The 23,471-nt window shown below is 38.6% G+C and overlaps 2 protein-coding genes across 2 annotated transcripts in view; one reads left to right on the top strand and one right to left on the bottom strand.

The window, feature by feature from the left end:
• Nucleotides 1–6,166, top strand: part of LOC139738602 (mismatch repair endonuclease PMS2-like) — a 52,989-nt gene extending 46,823 nt beyond the window's left edge. The window contains exons 19-23 of the mRNA XM_071649217.1: nucleotides 412–512; nucleotides 1,502–1,608; nucleotides 2,261–2,365; nucleotides 3,712–3,747; nucleotides 5,891–6,166. Of these exons, the coding sequence (XP_071505318.1) occupies nucleotides 412–512; nucleotides 1,502–1,608; nucleotides 2,261–2,365; nucleotides 3,712–3,747; nucleotides 5,891–5,953 (412 nt within the window). The 3' untranslated portion in view covers nucleotides 5,954–6,166. The remainder of the gene's footprint in view (nucleotides 1–411; nucleotides 513–1,501; nucleotides 1,609–2,260; nucleotides 2,366–3,711; nucleotides 3,748–5,890) is intronic.
• Nucleotides 6,167–9,421: 3,255 nt separating this feature from the next.
• On the bottom strand, nucleotides 9,422–12,951 carry LOC139738626 (FAD-linked sulfhydryl oxidase ALR-like). Its single transcript, XM_071649243.1, has 3 exons — nucleotides 12,808–12,951; nucleotides 10,250–10,473; nucleotides 9,422–9,587 (listed from the first exon to the last, which is right to left on the bottom strand). Exons 1-3 carry the CDS (start codon nucleotides 12,949–12,951, stop codon nucleotides 9,422–9,424), a joined length of 534 nt encoding a protein of 177 aa, XP_071505344.1.
• Nucleotides 12,952–23,471: the final 10,520 nt, after the last annotated feature.

Below are 23,471 nucleotides of genomic sequence, written 5' to 3'. Positions count from 1 at the left end.
ATGGTGAGAAAATTATTTCCACAATAGTCATTCTCCAAAACAAGTTTTGATGTGCTCAATTGTCTTATAGAATTTAAAGAATCTGATTCCCAAGTATCCCATACCTCTCAGGAGTGATTGATACCATGTGATTTCACTAAATGGGTATATCTTAAAGGATTTTGTTACAAAGGCTCAACTCGCCAGATTGCGGGAAGTTTTTCATTCACTTCTTACTGTGGTGCATTATACTGTATACATACATACCAGCACCAGGAGTCTTGTCTTTGCAGCATTGTACTCGGTTCCGTCGTTCAGTGCATGGTGCAATTATGTGTACCTGGTATGTCTATGTGTGTGGGGGTGCAGTGAGATCTCTAAAGGTGTGCAGCTCCCTTCCTTCATTGTTCTCTTATTGCCATCATTCCTTAGACCCTTACAGCTGGAGCTGACTGCTGTGAATGAATCCATCCTAATGGACAACCTAGACATTTTCAAGAAGAATGGATTCGATTTCATCATCGATGAAGATGGTGAGATTGATATGTGCTTGATTTGCTTTTCACATGGGTTATGTAGTTCAACTTATTTAGGGTTTTGTTTTTTTGTTTTTCCTGTAGCTCTTGTAAGCTTTTGACTCATATCTTAGCAACTTCAACCATTTTATACAATACCTACAAAGATTCTTGCTTTCCTCTTGGTCAAGTGCTCATCATGTGCCATTGCACTCATGACCATGCATTATCTATATACTGTAAAAGCAGAAATTTGTGCACATTTCTTGTGACATGAAAATAATGCAAAAATTAAAGCATATGAATGTTTTTGCTTGTTACATGTTCTAATATTTTATATCTAGATTCTGTGGTACTGTAAACGTGGACATTTTCGCGGTACATTAATTTTTGCGGATTTCGCGCTACGTTCGGCTAGCGCGAATTAAAAAACGCGCGAATATATCTTCGCAATTTTCTATGCACATTTTGAACGGCCTGAATTGCGTGCGCTTCGTTGATGATACTGCTACGTAGTACAGACATGTTTACGCATATAGCAGTATCATCGCACGCACTGCACGCACCGAGCCCACGGCCGATTGGTGTGCTACATCTCCCCGACTACAGTACTAGTACTACATGTATCGAGTAAAATACATGTACAGTGTACTACGTAGTTGAGCGCTTGTACTCACACTCGCGCCGCTCGCTACGTCGCTTTTCATACGCTGGCATCGCTGGATGAAAACAGCGACTGTGTATTAACCCACTGCGGAGCGCGAATTTAAGAACCCGCGAATATGTTTTCGAGCCGCTCAGCGCGAAAAATTAATCGCGCGAAAATATTGACGTTTACAGTATTAAAAACACATGAAATTCATCTTACCAGGCACAGTGTAAACAAAAATTACTCGCACAAAAGAGGAAGTTTCCTGCACAGGTCTGTACCATACCTCAGAGTGACAGCAAGACAAAACGTGCCAGATTCTTGCTGTAAAATATTTCCAATGTTTCCTCTTTATCAGGGACCCCCACCCAGAGGATCAAACTGGTCTCCCAGCCGACCAGCAGAAACTGGACGTTTGGTAAAGATGACATCGATGAGCTCATCTTCATGCTCAGTGATGCTCCTGTGAGTCATCTTTTGTCTCTCCTGTTATATCCGCTCTTTTACCCCCCCCCCCCCCCCCCACCTAAACCCCCTCATTTCTTCCTTGTACTGGAGAGATAGAATGATATTCTTTTTTCATGAAGTGATATTTCCTGAAGTCTGGAGAAAGTATAGAGATGACAACATTCTCATGGTAGTATAATCCATATTTCTTTACGATTTGTGGTGATCTACACGTAGCTGCAGTGTCCTGTAAGAACAACTTTGTAAACCTGTTTGCTTTGGGTGCCAGTTTATATGTTGATGTCTATTTCAGCTGTAACTGGGGGGCTTCAGAATACCTAACTGTTATAGTTACTTTATGCACTCACATAGCAATGGCATGCATGCAACTCATAGCATAAGCCATTAAATCATCTTCTGTTTGTTTTTTGGTTTTGTTGTTGTTGTTGTTGTTGTTGTTTTTTTTTTTGGGGGGGGGAGATTATTTTGGATGCCCACCAGTTATGGCTGACATAAGTTACGTTTTAAAGCCGAATACGTCTATAGACATGGCACAGACTGTAACCATAGCACAGACTGTAACCATAGCACAAAAACAGCAATAGATATCAATTCCTCTGTGGTAGTCACTTCATGTTATGTTTTCTTTTTTAACCCCCCGTCTGGACAGGGCGTGTCCTGCAGACCAACCAGGGTGAGGCAGATGTTTGCCTCCAGGGCATGTCGCAAGTCCATCATGATCGGCACGGCTCTCAACCAGGCGGAGATGAAGAAGGTAACGTGTTGCCTTGTGACAAGGTCTAGCGGTTTTGTCACTGTGCTGATAAGTGGGTCGTGGATTCAAGCCCTCCTAGATGTAACCTTTTATATCACTTGGGGTGATTATTCGTAGACTGAGTTTTATTTGATTGTATTCCTCTTGTTAACCAGTTGAGGACGGACTGATTTTGCTGTAACACGCATTTCCCATAGACACATGCCCGAGTATTCTCGGGACTTGTCCTCAACGGGTTAAAGTCTAGGTTTTGAGTGTTTAGGAAGTGGACGATCAAAGGTTTCCAAAATACGAAATCTAGCTCCACCCACATGCTTTGTCCCTTGGTCAAGAAACTGCTTTCACAACGCTATGGATTGCACAGGTTTGGCTGGGTACCAAGCGTATTAATGATTAGCCGTCGACGGACTGGTTTTGTATGTTGGAAGAATCACATGCTCTTCCTTCACGTTATAAAAAACTTGGATAAATGTGACACTTTAGACCTTTGCAGGGTCAAGAGAGCTTTATAATCTATAGAACTTTTTGCTTGCTTTTTTTTCTTGACTCTGTCCAGATAGGAGAGTATAAGGAGGTTTGAATTAGAATGTATATTTCAACTGTTTATGGGATCGAAGAAGATCATCATAATACCAGTAAGACCATGGAGCTACAACAGACAATATTTTGTATGGCATAATCAAAAAGGACTGGACTTGTAAAGGGAATTGAGCACAAATGAGATGACACTTTGTATTCTCACAATTTTGTTCTTTATTTTTGAAAAAAAAAGGTTGATGGAATACACATACAATTGAGAAATACAATATTTTAGGATTCAGTGTCAACTTTCCTTGATATAAGACTTATTTGTAGGACTACCTACATTCAGACATCAGAGAGATTCCTTATGGCCACTGGGAAATGTCTGTGTTACATGCACAATAAACAAAAGTTCATTGTATCCCTCAAATCTGGGGAGCTCTTTATATTCTCATGTCAGGACATGCAAGGATATCTACTGTATATGCCATAAATATTGAGTGAGTCTAATAATGTTTCGCTAATTGGGACTTCTCGACAATTTGCAAGTGGTTAAATTTGCTGTCATGGAGTATAGTAATGAACAGAGAAATGTGTGTGTAAATGTCACAAAAGCACCCAACTTGCAAAATTTGTGAAAAAAAAACTCTGCGGAATATATTTTGTTTACAGTAATTTATCAGGGAGTCTCATTTTTGTAGTTACCATAAGCAGTTTGTTTCTCCTGGTAGATTGATGAGTCTGATGATGTTGTCATGATCATGAGTTATTTCATGAGTAATCCCCCCCCCCCCCCCCCCTTCATCTTTTTGTACTCTTTGCAGCTGGTTTGTCATATGGGGGAGTTGGAGCAACCTTGGGTGAGTGTCACCAACATGCTTGTCCCAAATGCATGATTTGTGTTGCAACTCATGTTATCGATACATAGTACTAAATTGTAAGCTTTGGTTTCAGTATTTCAGGGCCATTGTATGTCACAAAAGAGATTTGTTACCAATGTCTATAATGTGTCTTGGCTAAAAAAAATTAATAAATAAAAAAAATAAAAAAAATAAAAAAATAAAAAAAATAAAAATTGTGTTAAAAAGAAATATAATTTTCCATGGTTGTATGCAATGCTGGTTTGAAAGTGCATATGAAATATTCCAATGTTTTGTAATAAGAAACTTATTAATTTGAATGATACACACACACACACACAAGCCGAGTACTACATTATGGACTTCTGTAAATTACAACATTGCTTTCAAAGTCTGCCTTCATAATGTTGTATGAGAGAATGTTCTCAGTGAGCAGCTGAACCATACAAACCAATTCGTGTATTTCTCCAGTGCCTATCTGGTGTGGCATCGAGACATTTGTCACCTACTTATCCATACCATTTGATATTATATTTATACCCCCGCCAAACGAAGTTTGAAGGGGGTATATAGGAATCAGCGGACGGTCGAGCGGTCGGTCGGGCGGTCAGTCGGTCAGGCGGTCGGTCGGGCGGTCGGTCCGTTGCAAATCTTGCGGCACGAACTACTTCCTCAGTTTTCAACCGATTCCCATAAAACTTGGCACAGATGTGTGCCTTGGGTTGTAGATGTGCAAGACGTATTTTTTGACAGTACCCAAAAGTATGTTGCCATGGTAACGGCATATTATGGGCAAAAATGGGTACAAATCTTGCGTCGCAAACTCCTCCCACAGTTTTTGATCAATTTTTATGAAATTAGGTACAGATGTTCATCTGAATATGTTAATGTGCAAGACACATATTTCCGCAGTGGCAAAAAGTGCGTTGCCATGGTAACGGCATGTTATTGGTAAAATATAGGGCAAAATGCTTCATTGCAAAACTGCTTCATCAGTGTTCTTCCAATTCTCATGGAATTCATATTGAATGTTTGTCTTAGGATATAGGTCAGCATGACACATTTCTTGACAGTGACAAAAAGTATGTTGCCATGGTAACAGCTCACATATTATGAGCCAAAATGATGGAAAATTTTGTGTTGCAAACTACTTCCTCAGTTTTTGCCCAATTTCCATGAAACTTGGTACAGATGCATGCCTTTGGTTGTAGATGTGCAAGACGCATTTTTTGACAGTACCCGAAAGTACGTTGCCATGGTAACGGCATATTAATGGCAGAAGATCAAGGAAAGATCTTGCGGATTTAACTACTTCCTCAGTTTTTTGACCAAAGCTTATGAAATGTGGCACACACCTTGATCTTGGTGGGAAGATGTGGAAGACATATTTTTCGGACGTGTCGGAAGCTGCGTTGCCATGGTAACGGCATATAAATGGCAGAAGATCAAGGAAAGATCTTGCGGATTGAACTACTTCCTCTGTATTCGACTGAAGCTCATGAAATGTGGCACACACATTGGTCTTGGTGGGAAGATGTGCAAGACATATTTTTTGGACGTGTCGGAAGCTGCGTTGCCATGGTAACGGCATATTAATGGCGGAAGATCAAGGAAAGATCTTGTGGATTGAACTACTTGTACTTCCTCAGTTTTTGACAAAAGCTTATGAAATGTGGCACACACAATAGTCTTGGTGGGAAGATGTGCAAGACATATTTTTCGGACGTGTCGGAAGCTGCGTTGCCATGGTAACGGCATTTAAATGGCAGAAGATCAAGGAAAGATCATTCCTTGGGTAAGACTGTCGTCACGGGGCGGGGGTATTAATCACCTTCAGTGATATTTCTAGTTTTTGCAATCACAGAATGGACATGATATCATAACCTTCCAGGTCTTTCATTGAATAAAATTCTTTTGTGATTACAAGCCTCTCTCAGTCTTGTTTATACACCGATGATTTGTCTCAATGTATTAGTAAATTGCATGTGTCGTATAGACATCTAACAATGTCAGGTGAATGTCCCATACGCCTTTATCAGTCTGACCTGTAGTGGCAAGATTATGCAGATTCCCTGCTGCTCCCTGCAGGATAAAACTAAACAAATCAAATTCTCTTTCCCACTCTTATGGTTCATCTCTGCAGAACTGTCCCCATGGACGACCAACAATGCGCCACCTCTTTAACCTCAACATGATGCCCGACTGAGGGCACTGTTTACAGATCAGAAGTCAGAAGTGGCAGAGAGGAGGGAACTAGCCGGACTGTAATGGCATAGGAAAAACTCATCTACCAGAAGAGAGCTAGGGAGAGTGATCAGCCATTGATCAGAACTTATTGAAGAGCATCACGCAGACATTTTTGGGAGGCAAAGCTGCCCACATTTTGCATCCAACTAATTGTTTGTGTAAATTAATAAATTTCAAATGGATAAAGTTGCATTTTAAAATTTTATATGGTGCTCGTTTTGCAGCTGATGAAAGAAATGGACATTTTCCTTTTTTTCTTTATGCGACAAACACCGATGTATACATAAGCCGTCCTTATTCATAGCAGTGGAATACTGTACGAGCTGAAATTTTCGCGGTGGTTTTATTTTCGTGAATTTCGCGAATCACCTTTGAACCGCGAAAATAACAACACGTGATTAACTACGTTCAGTTAGAACCATGAAATTAAGAACATGCGAAAATGTCCTCCATGTAGCAATTCGCGAAAACATCTGTACGCAAAAATTTCAGCTCGTACAATAGCAGGCATCCACTGAATCTTAATCATGTCAAACTCATGGTCAAGTGTCGCAAGTTTAAACCTTCCAAATCATTTTGTGAGATTCATGCTAATACATATACATTGTAAACTGAGCCTGTGCTGCAATGTATCCACGTGATAGCAGAGTGACAGAAGAAAAATGATGTAAATGCTTGAAATTTATTGCACCTTGAAGAAACATCATCATGTTGTATTTTAAACTAGCAGTGCCAAAGTAGTCATCATTCAGTACTCAAAGACATTGTAGTAGCAGTTCTTTTCATGGAATTAATAATCATGAAGTTGAGAAAGAACAGTGTCATATGAGTGTTATATGAGTGTCATATTTTTTCATGTATGTGTACTTATTTTGGTGCTGTATAAAAAATGGGTGAAAGTAATTTTTAGTACTTTATGCAACAAGATTTTGTGTCATTGATCGTACCACAATACTTTAAATGAAAGCTAATACTATATATCATGCACTATGTAATGTACCAAGGGTTGAGAGAGTAATATAAATTGTCAATGACCCATGATGAAGTAGGACAACACATAAAGCACCCACCTGTCAATCTCAAGCATCACATCATACCTGAATGCTGCAACAATCTGAGTAAACACGATGTCAATATCAAGTTCTCTATAATCTGTCATTTTATTTACAATTCAATTTCTATAAAATATATTGCATAATACAGATTGTACTACACTGCCCAAAATCAGTGATTGTGAATCAACATATACATGTACAACTTTATTTTCAAAAAGATCTCGTCTTATCACTGGGCACCATGGAAAGAATAACAAATGTGTGTACAGATGAATTGCTTAGATACTAAGTTTCATCCTCCTTCATCTGCATTGCCAGTATGAATACAGTCAGGAAAAAAAAATTATGATGATAAAAACATTTGTAACTAGAGAAGCACTCTGAGAGCGCAGACCTCCGCCAAGCATGCAGCTCATTTACACCACTGATCTTGTTCTTCCATAGAAATATCAGTGATTTCCACCCATACGTACTTATAGCAGTGTGTGCTGAAAGTCGCCCAATTTCCCAATATAGAAACCTTTGTTACGTCATAAACCCTCAGCTGCATGGCGCGCCTTGCCCTAGCAGAAACTAGAGTACGCACTTTAGTGCGTGCATGCAAACCTCAAATACGTGCAGCCTGAACAGCCTGAACTCCCAAGTTCATTGGCCCTACCTGCCAAAATATCAAAAATCCTTCATAAATTCCCCTAAAATTGTTGGATCACTACCAAAGTTTAATCATCTGTTACTTGTACAATGTATCATTCAAAACCTTTTCTGCAAGTTTCATCCAAATCTGTTAACTACTTTTTGAGTTATTTTGCACACAGACAAACTAACTAACAAATTAACAAACCAACAGTAACGAAAACATAACCTCCTCCCTTGGTGGAGATAAGAACAATATGGAGCATCTCCTTCACAAGAGTGACAATGCAGTGTAACCATAAATTTAATGTGGTGTATAATATTGCATTAAGTGTCATGTAAATACTGTGAGTCAATTTTTTTCTTCAAATGATGAGGATGACTGGAGAATAAATGGAACACTATACACCAAAAGTGTATGGACAAAAAGAACTATTAAATACCTAAACGTTGCATTAAGTCATCTGGTTGTAAAGGAAAAGAGTTTGCAAAGTTTAAATATGAAAATACATTATGATAAATGTTAAGTGTAGAAATATAAAAAATATAAAACAATTTAACATGATCCCAAACTAGAAGGTTTTGACACATTGTACATTACTGTCGCAGTAGTATTTCTCTTATATTTCTCACTGCATACATGCGCCAACTAAACCTTTGCTGAAGTTTAGCTGTAATGTGTACCCTAAATATAACACACTTCAAAATACCTAAGGTACTTTAGTAGTTAAAATTTGATAATGTCATGGAAGTTGTGAAATTAATAAAGTGAATTGCAGTATTCAAATCTCATTCACCTTGTCTGATAAAGTGACTCATTTATAATTCATTAGTTATATGGTATGGTGCTAATGAGTTCAAATGTGAACCACAGTTCAACTCTTCATGCAAAACTTTGGAAAACTGGGGTTGCTGCACGTAACCTGTGAAGAAACTTCACTCATTTGAAGGTTCTATATGAAGTACATTTTTGAAGAGCTCACATGATTACGCCATATTCAGACTTTAAGGCAGGAAAACATACAATCAACCTCCCATAAGTTGACCTCGCACAAGTCCAAATTTTGACTTAGTCAAAGAAAAATTATACTCCTGATGGATATAAACATGTTAATTCTACATGTACTATGTAAGTCAAGGTTTATATAAGCTGACCCATTTTCTCCCGTCTATTTGGATTCCACTTAAAAAAGGTTGACTGTATTTGGATGTCTTTTTGCACTGTCCCGTTTAGCTACCAGTAATCCTTTTTCATACATTTCAATCAAACACCAAGAATGTGCATGCAGAACAATGAGTGGTATTCCTGTTGGTCATTATGATTGATGGTACATGGAAAGCAGATGAGAACATCCATAAGTTAGTTGCAAGAAGTTATGAAGCAAATAAATACATGCATGAGCTGATAATTGGAGTACATGTACCTGTAACACTATCTCCCAATGCCCAGGAGAACCATCATATTGCAAAACACATGATTTACATCCTTTCTATTACAGTAGCCTCCCGTTATAACGAAGTCCTCGGGACCGGCAGTGTTATTTTGTTATACAATTTGTATCAAAATTTCGTTATAACCAAACAAACAATAAAAATACATAGTGTGGGTAACAGTGCAGCCTGAATTTTTATTTCGTTGTAACCGGAATTTCGTTATAACCTTTCATTATAACGGGAGTGCACTGTATAAAAAAGAGTTGGTTCAAAGTTCATCACCCCCTCCACCCTCGGGCCCTTCGTCACCAATCACATGACCCATCCTTCCAGCCATCCAGCCATCTCTCGTCCACCCTGGAGCAGTCAAACTCTGGCTTCCCTAACCTCCGACTGACGTCATTGTGGAGATTGCAGAACCATTGGGACAAACGATGTCTGCTGCTGGTGTCTGGTCGGTTTGACTTTAACCTGGTCAAAAAATTATGGGGCACAAGTTAGTTAGCTCGTTAGATACATATTGCTAGTTTAGTTACTTAGTAAATCAAGTACTCATTTTCCTCCAGATCATTACGATGATTGCAGTCTGTAATCTATCCTTTATCTTGACAAATTTAGAGGGCTTTTTGCCAGAAAAAAAAAAAAGATTTCTTGAAATAGTGAGCAAACCCATTTAAATGGTCACGAGGACTGTAAAATGTATGCAGCAAATGAATCAGTCAGTAGATTAGTCAGTAGAGTTGATGAAGTGTTAGCTGATGAAACTCGTAACTGGCAACAGGAAGTTGCGCTGAAGGCTCTTTTTTTTTCTTCATTTTTGCTTATTAGCCGATGAAACTTGGAAGTGGCACCAGAAATATAAACTTCATGCGCCCCTCCCATATTTAGTGACCAAACCTTCATACTACAGTGGACTCCCGTTATAACAAAGTCCTTGGGACCAGCAGTTTTCTTTCGTTACTATCAAAATTTCGTTATAACCAAACAAATAAACAATAAAAATATGTGGATAATGTTGCGGCCTGAAATTTTACTTTGTTATAACCGGGTTTGTTATAACGGGAGTGCACTGTACCACCATGTCACTAAGACTCTGTCTAATATCCCTATCAAAGATGATGTCATCAACCTACTTATCTCTGAGGTCCTCCGCACAGTCCTCGCACGGGTAGAACTTGGCGAAGAGGTTGATGAACTGCGTCATCTCAGATTGCTGTGACTGGGAGGGTTGGTCTGGGTAGTAGGCTGCCATTGTGTGCAGGAAGGACCAGGTGTTCCGGCCCAGCTCCTCCCGGTCTAGGGGGCACTCTGGGTCCGGCTTGGTAGACTCGGCTGGAGCTGCTTGGGCACCAGACCCCTGTCATTGTTTGTGTGTTGTGAGAGAGTGCATTAATTGGATAGCAGGTGTATTGGATAATATCAGTAAACCACACTCAACAAAAATGTACCCCCCCCCCCTTTTTATCAAAACAGTATGGCTATAACTTTTTAAGGAAAATGTTTTGAATAAAATAATTCAGCAGGTATTTCAACACTAACATCTGTTTAAAACTGAGAATGATCAGTTAAATCATGCATGAGTGAGCATGCACATGTATAATATAATTTATCATTTCAAAAATCAAGAATGGGAGAACCTGTTTAACAGTCTGTTTCCGATAGAATGTTTAAATGCTCTTGGTGCTTTATCATCCATCATTTGACCTTCTCACAACTATCCACACACTTAACTCATATTTTGTCTTTTTCTTGTTTTTAAACTGTTGGGAGAGCACAATTTAAGGGGAAATGGTTTATGGTTACCCCCCACCCCTGCTGCAAAATATGTGCATTTATCAGAAACTGCTACTAACATTAACACTTCAGGTATGAACAAAAGAGGGAGTTGATGTGTCATGGTTGAGTAAGCATATAGATGGAGCAAGAAATGCTCAAATGTGCTCTTAATATTGCATGACGGGGTCAAACTAGTGAAAAAGGACTACTAGTAGCTAAACTGGACAGTGCAAAAAGACATCCAAATACAGTCGACCTTAACTCAGCAGATAATTCTCATTTGTTTCCACACAGAAGTTAGTCAATAAGTGGAGAAATACTTCTGCCAAATTATTCTGCTCAAAACCCTTTCCTTTAAAACTTATGCTGTTTTGATCAAGGGAGCTAGTTACTTCTTTTGTTGGGAGTAGATTAATTGTCCAAACATTATACAGTGGGCTCCCGTTATAATGAAGTCCTCTGGACCAGCAGTTTTTTTTTTCTGTTTTTTTTTTATATCAAAATTTTGTTATAACCAAACAAATAAACAATTAAAAAAAAAATAGAGCCAATTATGTTGCTGCCTGAATTTTTACTCCGTTGTAAGAACCTGAAATTTTGTTATACTGTGTTCATTATAACGGGAGTGCACTGCAGGCCCTACATGTATCAATTATCATATCTCTTACCGCAAATGACAACTGTCTACTTGATAGGATTCCCATCTGTTACAAGCTTCACAAAATTCTTCGCCAGTCTTTATGAAGATGTACAATTTCATATGGTGCCAGTAATTCTATATCTATCCGACTCACAGCGAGCTCTCCATTTTCTTTGTCAGTGTTTCAAGGGAATGAATTTCATTGTGCATGGTGCGAGGAATTCCCCTGTTCTTTGAATCATGAGAAATTAGTTGAAAGGATATCATATATGTAGTATATACAGCTATTTCTAAAAGTATAAGCAATTCTTGAGGATTTGTGTGAACATCCGTAATCTCTTTAATACATATTTTAAAGGTCATTTTATACGACCAGACTATTGCAAATGTAGCCCGACCAGGCCAGACGCCGTGCGGAGCTATAGTGACTGGGCTGTGTATAGCATACAAATAATGCACAGGACAGTGTGGATCCGTTAGAATTGGATGCGCGAATTTAACTTGGGAACTTTTAGACTGTTCCAAAGTTAAACGAGAGCATCCAATTCTTACTATCCACGAAATAGGCCTGTGTTGTGTGCATTATTTGTGCTATAAAATGGGCCATAAATTAATGAAATACAACCAGTTTCCCCATCGTGTGTCCGGTACACCTATCCTCTAACACTGTACAAACCTTGAGCCATGCATTCAGATTTTATCGGACACCATGGCTCAGTGTGGATCAGTACAAATCAATGCATGTCAATTGACCTATCAGATTGCAGAGATTCTATTCAAGCCCATTTTATAATTATTGCAAATGATACACATTTCATACGGCACTAACAGACCAAAGCTTCTAATCTTAATTGTAATTTGTATATGGAAACCCCTTGTAATCGGACGACCAAGTGTGGGAGTTGGCATGCACACACACAGTAAATCAAACTACTGGTACCGGTACTTCACTTGTGGTTTTTACGCAGTGATTTACGAAGGAAATGGCAAAAGCTTGAATGAAAACAGTGCGATTCTTCGTGAGCATGGCGCAATTCAGTGAATTGCACTGCAACCTCGGCCTCAAGAAACTGACCAACTACTCGGTCGCTGTCGCGGCCGCCGCCGCCGCCGCCGCTTTTTCTCCGATACGCACTGCACCCGGCCTGGCCGGCTAGGCCTGCCTGCCCTGCCCTGCCTGCGACTTGTTTCTTATGCATGTGTTCAGCTACGATGCCAGTGATCGTGAATGACACAGAATTACACTAATATAAGAAAAATTAAACGGTAACTCACATTAGGAACAGGAAATCCAGGTGGAAGCACAACTCCTTTTTGTTTAGCAAAGCTCCGAAAATCAGTGCATGCTCTACATGGCTTCTTCGGAGCCGGATTCTTCTTCGCATTTTCATTGCTCGTGTGAACAATGGGCGCTGCCATTTTGGTACAGCTGATGTAAGACTGACCTGCTGTTGCGCCAGCTACGATGGGGCACTGGAGATTGCACCAAAGGCGCTATCCACAGAACTCGCTATCTTTGGTTTGCACTTTAACTGACAAGATAATGGTGTTGACTGAGATAAGTGGGTCCATTACTACTAGCACACGCAAAATTGTTATTCACTTCAATTCAATAAATGTATTGAAAACCAGACATGGTCACAGTAAAGAATGAACATGAAGCAAATATTATGAGTCCCCAAGAAGCAGAGCTTGTGAGTGGGGCCCATCAGGCCTATTGATGGACTTCTCGATAGCAGCTGATCAGCAAAGAGACCCAACGGCGTAGCCAGGATTTCATCTGGGGGGGGGGGGGGCGGTTAGTCTGCGAGGGAGCGAAGCGAGCGAGGGAGGGGGGAGGGTGTGGGAGGGGGGTTTCCCCCCCTCCCACGGTAAGAACTTTTTGCATTTTGATGTCGTAAATGGTGCAATTTGATGCATGCTTTTGCGCGTTTTATCGACGTGAAACAGTCCCACTTGTTTAAGGTAGCAGTTTATTTTGATGTAGATTATTATTGAACAATTTGCCTATAAAATGGTATAATTTAAATACACTTCTTGTATTAATTCTTTTCACTGAATATCATGAACGCGACTGAACCCGAGCAAGCGGAGCGAGCGAGGGGGGAGGGGAGGGTGTGGGAGGGGGTGTCCCCCCTCCCATGGTGAGAACTTTTTGCATTTTGATGTTGCAAATGGTGCAATTTCATGCATGTTTTTGCGCGTTTTATCGACGTGAAACAGTAACATTAGTGTAAGGTAGCAGTATATTTTGATGTAGATTATTATTGAACAATTTGCCTATAAAATGGTATCATTAAAATAATCTTCTTGTATTAATTCTTTTCACTGAATATCATGAACGCGACTGAACCCGAGCGAGAGGAGCCGGCAGCGAGCGAAGAAGGAGGGGGAGGGTGTGGGAGGGGGTGTACCCCCTCCCACGGTGAGAACTTTTTGCATTTTGATGTTGCAAATGGTGCAACTTGATGCATGTTTTTGCGTGTTTTAACGAGTTGAAACAGTCCCACTTGTTTAAGGTTGCAGTATATTTTGATATAGATTATCATTGAACAATTTGCCTATAATATGGTATGATTTAAATACACTTCTTGTATTAATTCTTTTCACTGAATATCATGAACGCGACTGAACCCGAGCAAGCGGAGCGAGCGAAGGGAGAGGGGAGGGTGTGGGAGGGGGTGTCCCCCCTCCCACGGTGAGAACTTTTTGCATTTTGATGTTGCAAATGATGCAATTTGATGCATGTTTTTGCGCGTTTTATCGACGTGAAACAGTAACATTAGTGTAAGGTAGCAGTATATTTTGATGTAGATTATTATTGAACAATTTGCATATAAAATGGTATCAATTTGAATAATCTTCTTGTATTAATTCTTTTCACTGAATATCATGAACGCGACTGAACCCGAGCGAGCGGAGCGAGCGAAGGGGGAGGGGGAGGGTGTGGGAGGGGGTGTCCCCCCTCCCGCTGTGAGAACTTTTTGCATTTTGATGTTGCAATTGTGCAGTTTGATGCATGTTTTTGCGCGTTTTATCGACGTGAAACAGTAACATTAGTGTAAGGTAGCAGTATATTTTGATGTAGATTATTATTGAACAATTTGCATATAAAATGGTATCAATTTGAATAATCTTCTTGTATTAATTCTTTTCACTGAATATCATGAACGCGACTGAACCCGAGCGAGCGGAGCGAGCGAACGTGGAGGGGGAGGGTGTGGGAGGGGGTGTCCCCCCTCCCACGGTGAGAACTTTTTGCATTTTGATGTTGCAATGGTGCAATTTGATGCATGTTTTTGCGCGTTTTATCGACGTGAAACAGTAACATTAGTGTAAGGCAGCAGTATATTTTGATGTAGATTATCATTGAACAATTTGCCTATATTATGGTATGATTTAAATACACTTCTTGTATTAATTCTTTTCACTGAATATCATGAACGCGACTGAACCCGAGCAAGCGGAGCGAGCGAAGGGAGAGAGAAAGGTGTGGGAGGGGGTGTCCCCCCTCCCACGGTGAGAACTTTTTGCATTTTGATGTTGCAAATGATGCAGTTTGATGCATGTTTTTGCGCGTTTTATCGACGTGAAACAGTAACATTAGTGTAAGGTAGCAGTATATTTTGATGTAGATTATTATTGAACAATTTGCATATAAAATGGTATCATTTTGTATTAATTCTTTTCACTGAATATCATGAAAGCGACTGAACCCGAGCGAGCGGAGCGAGCGAAGGGGGAGGGGGAGGGTGTGGGAGGGGGGTGTCCCCCCTCCCACGGTGAGAACTTTTTGCATATTGATGTTGCAAAATAGTGCAATTTGATGCTTGTTTTTGCGTGTTTTAACGAGTTGAAGCAGTCCCACTTGTTTGAGGTTGCAGTATATTTTAGTGTAGATTATTATTGAACAATTTGCCTATATTTGAATACACTTCTTGTATTAATTCTTACACTGAATATCATGAACGCTGTCTGTTCAGCAATCAAACAGAAAAAGCATGCACACGAGGTTGTAGATAGGGGCATATCCCCTCCCACACGAAGGGGATTTTGCGTTTTCAGACCTGAAATTCAGCGATCTGGTGCAAATTTTTGGTGCAATACTTTTTCATCGAAGTGTTAAAATCACGGAATTTAGTTCTTATTCCGAATGTGCATCATCTGTGTGTCAGTGTATAAAGTCTAGTGAGGTAGAGCTTAGGGGAAGGGGAATTCCGCCTCCCGCTCGCGGAGCTTTTGCGTTTTTAGAATTAAAATAAAGCGATCTGGGTATAGCCACAGTCTACTTATATGCATGGCGGAAGGGGGGGGGGGGAGGGGCGGGTGAGCAGGGAGAAGGCGTGGGCGAGTGTTATCTCCACCTTTCCCTTCCGATGGAGCTTTTTATCAACATTTGGGAAATCAAAAAAAAAAAAAACTGATGGGGGGAGGGGACTGAGGGAGGAAAGGGTCGATTAAAAGGGGAAATTCCCCTTAAACATGAGGGAACCTTGAGTTTTTGGAAGGTATGTGATAAGTCTTGTGCACTGAGAATTATTCATAATTTTTTTGTAAATCTAAAAAGTGTACTAAGCTAGGGAAAGAGGCACAGAGGGGGAGGGTTTGGGAGGGGGATACCCCCTCCCAAGCACGAGAGATTTTGCATATTTTGAATTGAAATTCAACGATCTGGTGCACACTTTGAGTGAAATATTCAAAAAAATATCTTATTTGATGAAAGGTTGCAAAGGAGACCCGCTTCATGTGCATGCATACAGTATACACGCATTTTTTTTCCGCCTCCCAAATCCCCGGTCCAAATCTTAGGGGGGGCGACCGCCCCCATCGCCCCCCCCCCCCTGCCTACGCCAGTGAAGAGACCTACAACACGTAAACATGTAGACCTCTAATTATTAAAAAGAAATAAAAAAAAAATCATCAATCACGGCGCAGGGTCCCAAGAATATTGAAAGCAGATCACAGCGAGATCGAGAAGAACATACATGTACAACAACATGGTAATACATGTATACAAAGCTAAAAATATGGCAAGGTTAAACCGTTTTATGTGCTGTGCTACCCCAATAGAAAGGAAACTTGATTTGTTAGATGAGACATCTCCATCGCCTCTCAGGACAGAAGAAAAATCATACCCTCTATCATTAAGATCACCAGTTATTTTCCTATTCCGTCATTATGTACCAGAAATAACATTTGAACAATTTAAATCCTCCCCATTAAAGTACTACAGTACGCTAGTTCCTTGACAAGATAAATCAATGCACGAGTTTCCCTCCTCGTGGGACACACTGTATAACATACATTGCATATTCATAATATACAGATGTACGATATGTGATTATACTCAAAGGTTACAATACTAAGACGTTACCACAGATGCCAAATTTCTCAATTGGCTGGGTGAGAAACTGCGACAGCGAAGGGGGGGGGGGGGCAGATCCCCCATCGGGCTTTTTCATTTTGAAATTAGAAGTAATGCGATTTGGTGCTCAGCCAGAGTATAGCAAAATCATATTTTACCTATTATTAGACCTACCTCACTCATCATCTTAGCAAATGAAGCGAGCTTCTCGTACACAGTATTTACTATCAATCTAACTGTCACGTTTCATTATTTTCTTCTTTTCTTTTTCTTTCTCGTAAACGTGAGAAAAGGACTAGCACTGTGTGCGGGTGAGCGTGAGTTGGGTTGCTGGGGAGTGGTATGTCTGCATTGCATTAACAGGCCTACGTCTCTAATACTGTATTACATTGTCTCTAGCTGTGGTTTGCCAGAACAAGGGTTTCTGAAAGGCGCCAGCTTGCATTACAAAACTCTACTGTAATCGCGAATAAGAAAAAAAAAACACAAAGCAAAATACCAATACATTCCTCGTACAATGGGACACAATAATCTCTTTGGTATCCAATAACGGCAGGTACAAATTAGCAGGAATGAAAAATCACTGATTCATGAACAGAGTGTTGACCAAAAGTACATTACATTAATTAAGTGCACATTTTATTCTAAGAGCATTATATACCATTTGCAAATGAAACAAAAACCCAGCTTTAGTGCTTCAAATTAGTTCTAAAAATATGTGAGTTAGAGCTAGCAACAACTAATGTAAAAGTTTGAATCAGTATGATCAATGTTAAGTATTGTTAAAAAAAGAAATAGAAATGTGAACAAATGTTTCTATAGACTTACAGGACAAGTCCACCTTCATATACATAAGGATTGAGAGAATGCAGCAATATTAGTAGAACACATCAGTGAAAGTTTGAGGAAAATTGGACAATCCGTTCAAAAGTTACGAATATTTTAAGTATCTGCGCAGTCACTGCTGGAAGAGAAGACTACTATGTACAGTGTATGATGTCACATGCGTACAACTATATAAGGAAAATAAAAAGAGAATTTCACAAAACTTTACTTTTTGAATAAAGTGCACAGTTCTTCGACTTGCTACTGACGTATATGCTAAGGGTAATATTATTCCCCCTGCCTTCTGAAAGAGAGAAGTCAAGTGTTCTTTTGTTATGGGAGAAAAATAGAAATATGTTGAATTTTCTTTATTCTTTCTTAATATCGTTGTACTCATGTGACATCACAAGCTATAGTAGTCTTTTCATCCAGCCGTGACTGAGCAGAAACTTCAAAAATTCATAACTTTTTAACGGATTGTCCGATTTTGCTCAAACTCTCACTGATGTGTTCTACTAATATTGCTGCATTCACTCAACCCACATGTCTATGAAGGTGAACTTGTCCTTTAACCGTGTAAGAGTTATGGTTTATTGAGAAAAACATTGATATCTCCTTGTATTTTAGGTTTTATTGCGAAATGTTTATATGGTAGGATTTTTTTTTATTCATTCAACTGACCTACACACATGCATCGAATGTGATATCTCGAACATTTTTAAGTCACTGCTCCCAATGGTAAACAGTACCTTTAAGCGACTTTCAAAATACGCCACTTTACAAGGGAAATAACACAGTGAAGAGAAATTTATCCAAATGATAATGATTGTATTATAAATGAATTCTGACTGTTCATGAGTCTTGTATAGGGGTAATGATTTCGTTTATTCTCTGTGACTTAAAGGTAATCTATTAGAGCCTAATAGGGTTTTACTTGTATAAAGAGCCTGCAAATTTGTTTTGCTTCTGAGAAATCATACACTCGTCTAGAGTGAGCAATCCAGTGACAGCTGATAGTATCCAGGTATACCAAAAAAAAAAAAAAAAAAAAAAAAAACCAAAGGAAAAAAAAAAAAACCAGCCCTTGATTACTGAGATATGTCACTTAATAATTGCGTATGAGACTCGACATGTTAGTTCCAGAAATGGACGTTCACATCGTTATCATGGTGGACGTTGGAGATGATGATTTGATTTGTATTTCTATGGTTAGGCCCAATATCCTCCAACAACCTACAAACCAGTACTGACTCAAAGTGACTTTCACATATCTGTATCATGCCTATGTACGAGTCTGTCAACAAGTCGTTCCTAAAGACGCCAATATCCTCGTACATGTATTTTACCATCTTTACAAGGCGGTCTGATAGCTAGGCACCTTTTCATGAAAGTTGTCAGCCCTGAAAAGTTGTCAGTCTCTTACAAATTATCATAATAAGTCCAAAGTCAGTGACAAGAGCTTCTAAGCAAATCAAAACCAATGATTTGGCGAAATAATGTTGAAAGAAAGTAAAAGGGGAATATGAAATTTGAATTTTATACAATCTCTGATGATTTATCCTTTGATAATTTGTCTCGTCCAGAGTAAGTAGAAAATGATCACTTTATTCATTATTCAGTTTATGTCGTCATTTTCTTTTTCAAGCGAAAAATACCATATAGAAACTACCAATGGCGCATCGTTTAAACATCAGGCAGCTCGTTCATACTTTATGCTTCCATTTATACATGGTCATTTTCAACAGCAAAGAATATAAAGCGTACAAAATATGCATAAAAATTAGCAATATGCATTATACATTATGTCGAAATGCAATACAAACATGAAGTTAATTGTGAAGCCTGTATATGCATGTTATTTACTCACTAATGTTGGAATTGTTGAAAATGGAGAGGAAGGTAGAAAGCAGAGCTTTTAACATGCACGAATTCCCCTCAAAACCATTATTAATGAGGTACATTGTACGGGCAGAGAAACGTAATAATAATGTAGGCCCATACGGTGACAATTAACAGCACATCGGACATCGACAACAAGAGTATAAGAACTCTATATACAAAGCCCTTTGCTTTTAACTATTGGAGTACATTGTATTGCTAAATTCATATTTTACTGTAACCGTTCTAAATTTGTGATGGTTATTAGAAACTGAAAGCTATTGCTTGAACATATTTATGCATCATGAAAAGGAGCAGCAGGGTCATGTATGGTTTGTTTTTTCCCCTTGGCAACAGAAAAAAAAAATAGATGAAATAATGTAGTAACCGTAACATAATTATGATAACAAACAAAGCAAAGGCAAAAACGAAAGCAATGACATCCTTGAAACAATAAGAACAAAAACAATGATTATAAAAATACGATGAACACGATGACGGTGACAACGCGCATAAACAGCAACAAAAAGCAACTCATACTACCTCAATAAACAAATTGATTATAAAAAAGGAGATCAGCGGCAGCAAAATGTGGCAGCAAACTGAGTTCACCTTGTTTACGTTTCCTTTTGACCCAACAATCCTTACCAGTCTCACGGAGATAACAAAGCTCATACCAGTAGGCGTGTCTTGAAAAGGTTTCTCCATCTCCTGGGACAAACAGCGTGCATCAATTTGCATGTAACGTTGACCCGTTATATAGACCTTACACGCCAAAACAAATAGAACTCTAAGGTTTCACAAAACAGCCCTCGGGTCCATTCTTGACAGTGTCTTTGGAACACACCACCACTTGTGGAAAGATTCTTCCTTTCTCCTTTTTCTTCTTCTTCTTCTTCTCTATGCACCCTTCTTTCTCTCTCGTCTCTCTCCTTTCTTTCTTTTTTTTTTATTTGAGAACTTCAATGCAGCTGCTTCTTCTGTATCTACAATTTAATCTTGTTCCTCTCACTATGTTAAGAGCAATTCTTGTATGCACACACCCATTGATAAATCCCGTCATTCAAGACTTTTCCATCTCTTCGGTAATAGGTGAGGCAAGTTGGAAAAGGAAAAGAAAAGAATAGAAAAGAAAGAAGGTACATGCAGATAACAGTCTTCAGTTTAATTTGGAAAACGGTCTTATCCTGATCCTATTTGAGAATATTATTTGCTCTCTGGAGGTCGACCCCTTCTTGACGTGAATGAATGCACTATAAAAAGATCGGATGGAGTAGCTCTGTCTATGTTTGAGGGAAGGATTACCCCGCGAGGTAAATAACAAAACTAAACCTACCAACACTGTTCGGGCACCGTTGAAACGTTTAGCTCTGATTTCTGTGACCGAGTTCCAGTTGTATGTTAGGTGAACAAATATAAAATACCCGTTTGTAGTTTTCAAGTGGACTCCTGTGTACCTCATGTCCTTCCACCTTTTGAAGCAATTTCCATATCATTTTATAATTATTTTCATTAATATTTTCGCCTGCATCATATCTCTATCTCATATACTCCTCTTTACCATGCAGTAATACTCAAGAATACATAAATCAAAAGTTACTCTTGGTGATAGGCCATTCTTGTATGCTGCACCAAAATTATGAAATAATCTCCCTTTGTTTATAAGGCAAGCAGCTACAATCAATGAGGTTAAAATCAGGTTAAAAATGTATCTTCTGAAGAAATTGTTATGTTTATTATGTATGTTATTTTGTAATGCGCAGTAGAGTATTGTTATAGTAGCTGCGCGATATAAATGTATTTTGTTATTATTATTGTCATTATCATTTATCGTTATTCATAATAAGCGCTTTCGTCTGTTTCGGTTAGTCATCATCAAGCTCTGCATACATTTTGTTTCATTTCATTCATTTCCCATTTTCACAAATATACCAAATCAAAAGCCCTACGTACTTGTCTGACTACAGAGTATTTCAAATATCGTTACAAGCAAGTGAATTGTTACATGATAAGGTGAAAAACGTTTTCTATCATTTCATATTTTCCTGCTTTGAGAAGAATTAATGTGTATTATGATCATATTCATTTAGCAGGGAAATTATGTAACTGTTTTATTTTCTTTTTACATTTTTTCATTAGATGACGAAAACTATTGCAAATAAGTCGAGATGGAAAAATAAACTGCTTTGTAATTTAGTTATATCAAACGATGTCAAAATGTGTATCAAATCATCAATATCAAATGTGTAAGTTATAAAAAATCCAGTTACCGTGTATAACATATATACATATTATTGTATTTAACCCACTTACAGCCCACGAAATCAAAATGCAATTGACATTACACGTAAACAACTTGCCAAAGATGTTGGCAGAATCAAATAGAGTTGAATGTATGAAGTAACGTCCAAAGGAGACCTCCTGCGCAGATTCTTAAGATAGGACAAGAAATAAGACCGCCGCAGAATTTCACTTGTTTTCTCGCAACGATGATATAATTTGAAATGAAATAAACTGAAATTGAAATTGAATTACAATATCATAATGGGAAAATCAGGTACCACAATGATATCATTGCCGTACTACCCCCTGATGGATTACAAACAAAGATTTTGTATTTCGCATTTCAGTGAAACAAAAAGATACCTTTTGCTACTACAGTGTGGTAGGGTATATTTTGCATCAATCATTCTCCGGAATTGCGACGATAAATCTTCGGTTCCTCTCTGACAAAGAATACTTACAGTTGTATAAATCGAAGACTTTTATCAATAATAACATGAAGCCTTTCAATGTGCAAATCAATGCAAGAGCTATTGAGGTGATGACTGTGTAAGTGCTGTCTGAGATTATGAAGAAATGCATGTGAATCAGGAGAACGCCATACTGAAATGATAATTATATAGGAGACTGCCCTCTTGAGGTGTGAGCTGGTAAGCAGATGACAAATAGCGAGCGAACGCTCTTCCATATGGACATGTATTATTGATTGTCCTATATCACATTGACATGCGAGAGTGACATGAAATATTCACATAATTAGATAAGTGACCTTGCAGTGATGGGGAGAATACTCTATCGTCATTGAACTTAATATGGTAGCATAATGCACATGCACATTTACTCATTTATATCCCTTTAAAATCTATTACTCCAGTAAAGAAACATATTAACATCACGATTATAACCTCTCCCCCATCTATAGAAGTATTGTTGCAATGCGTCAGACAAGAAGAAAAAAGAATTGGATTTTGATGATACTCATTTAGCAACTCGATCATGATTACATTGCAACCAATTTTGAAGGCACGATAAGACATTTTTGATGGCGAAGCGTCCCTTCTCGTTTTTGGACCGTACAGTGGAAATATAATGGGTGAAAACTAATGGCAGTCGATCTCGAGTGTAATGTGCTTGTATAATGTATATGTTTTATTTTTAGCGTGTCTTTTATGGTAGTGGTAAGCACATCGTATTTTCTGTAGTACATATGATCTGAAGTGTATAATGTTTATATCGACAGAAGGATTAGGCGTATTGATGTATGAATGACGATGGTAATTTTTGTTGGTTTTTGTTATTATAGATAGTACACTCATCATAAGTTTGTTATTTTCTGTTTTAGATTATATCATTATCATTAGTGTATAATGTTTACGGAGCTGATGAGATATTCATTATAATGTATATAATAATATTCATAATCAATTCTTTGAAATAATGTTAAAAAGATGTAAAAGTGTATATAAGGGAGAAATTGATTCGGAAATGAAAGTCTGAATATTGCAAACTGGAACGGTAAAAGTGAAAGATTCTTGATTGGAGGGCAGTAGATATGCATTTGCATTCTGATCCATCCATCCCATCCATC

The sequence above is a fragment of the Diadema antillarum genome, unplaced genomic scaffold (assembly GCF_040938485.1).
Source record: "Diadema antillarum isolate AM-2024a unplaced genomic scaffold, OU_Dant_1.0 seq00000759_RagTag, whole genome shotgun sequence".
In the NCBI taxonomy this organism is placed as follows: domain Eukaryota; kingdom Metazoa; phylum Echinodermata; class Echinoidea; order Diadematoida; family Diadematidae; genus Diadema; species Diadema antillarum.
The sequence above is the reverse complement of the archived record's forward strand: the minus strand, read 5'-3'. Positions and strand labels throughout refer to the sequence as shown.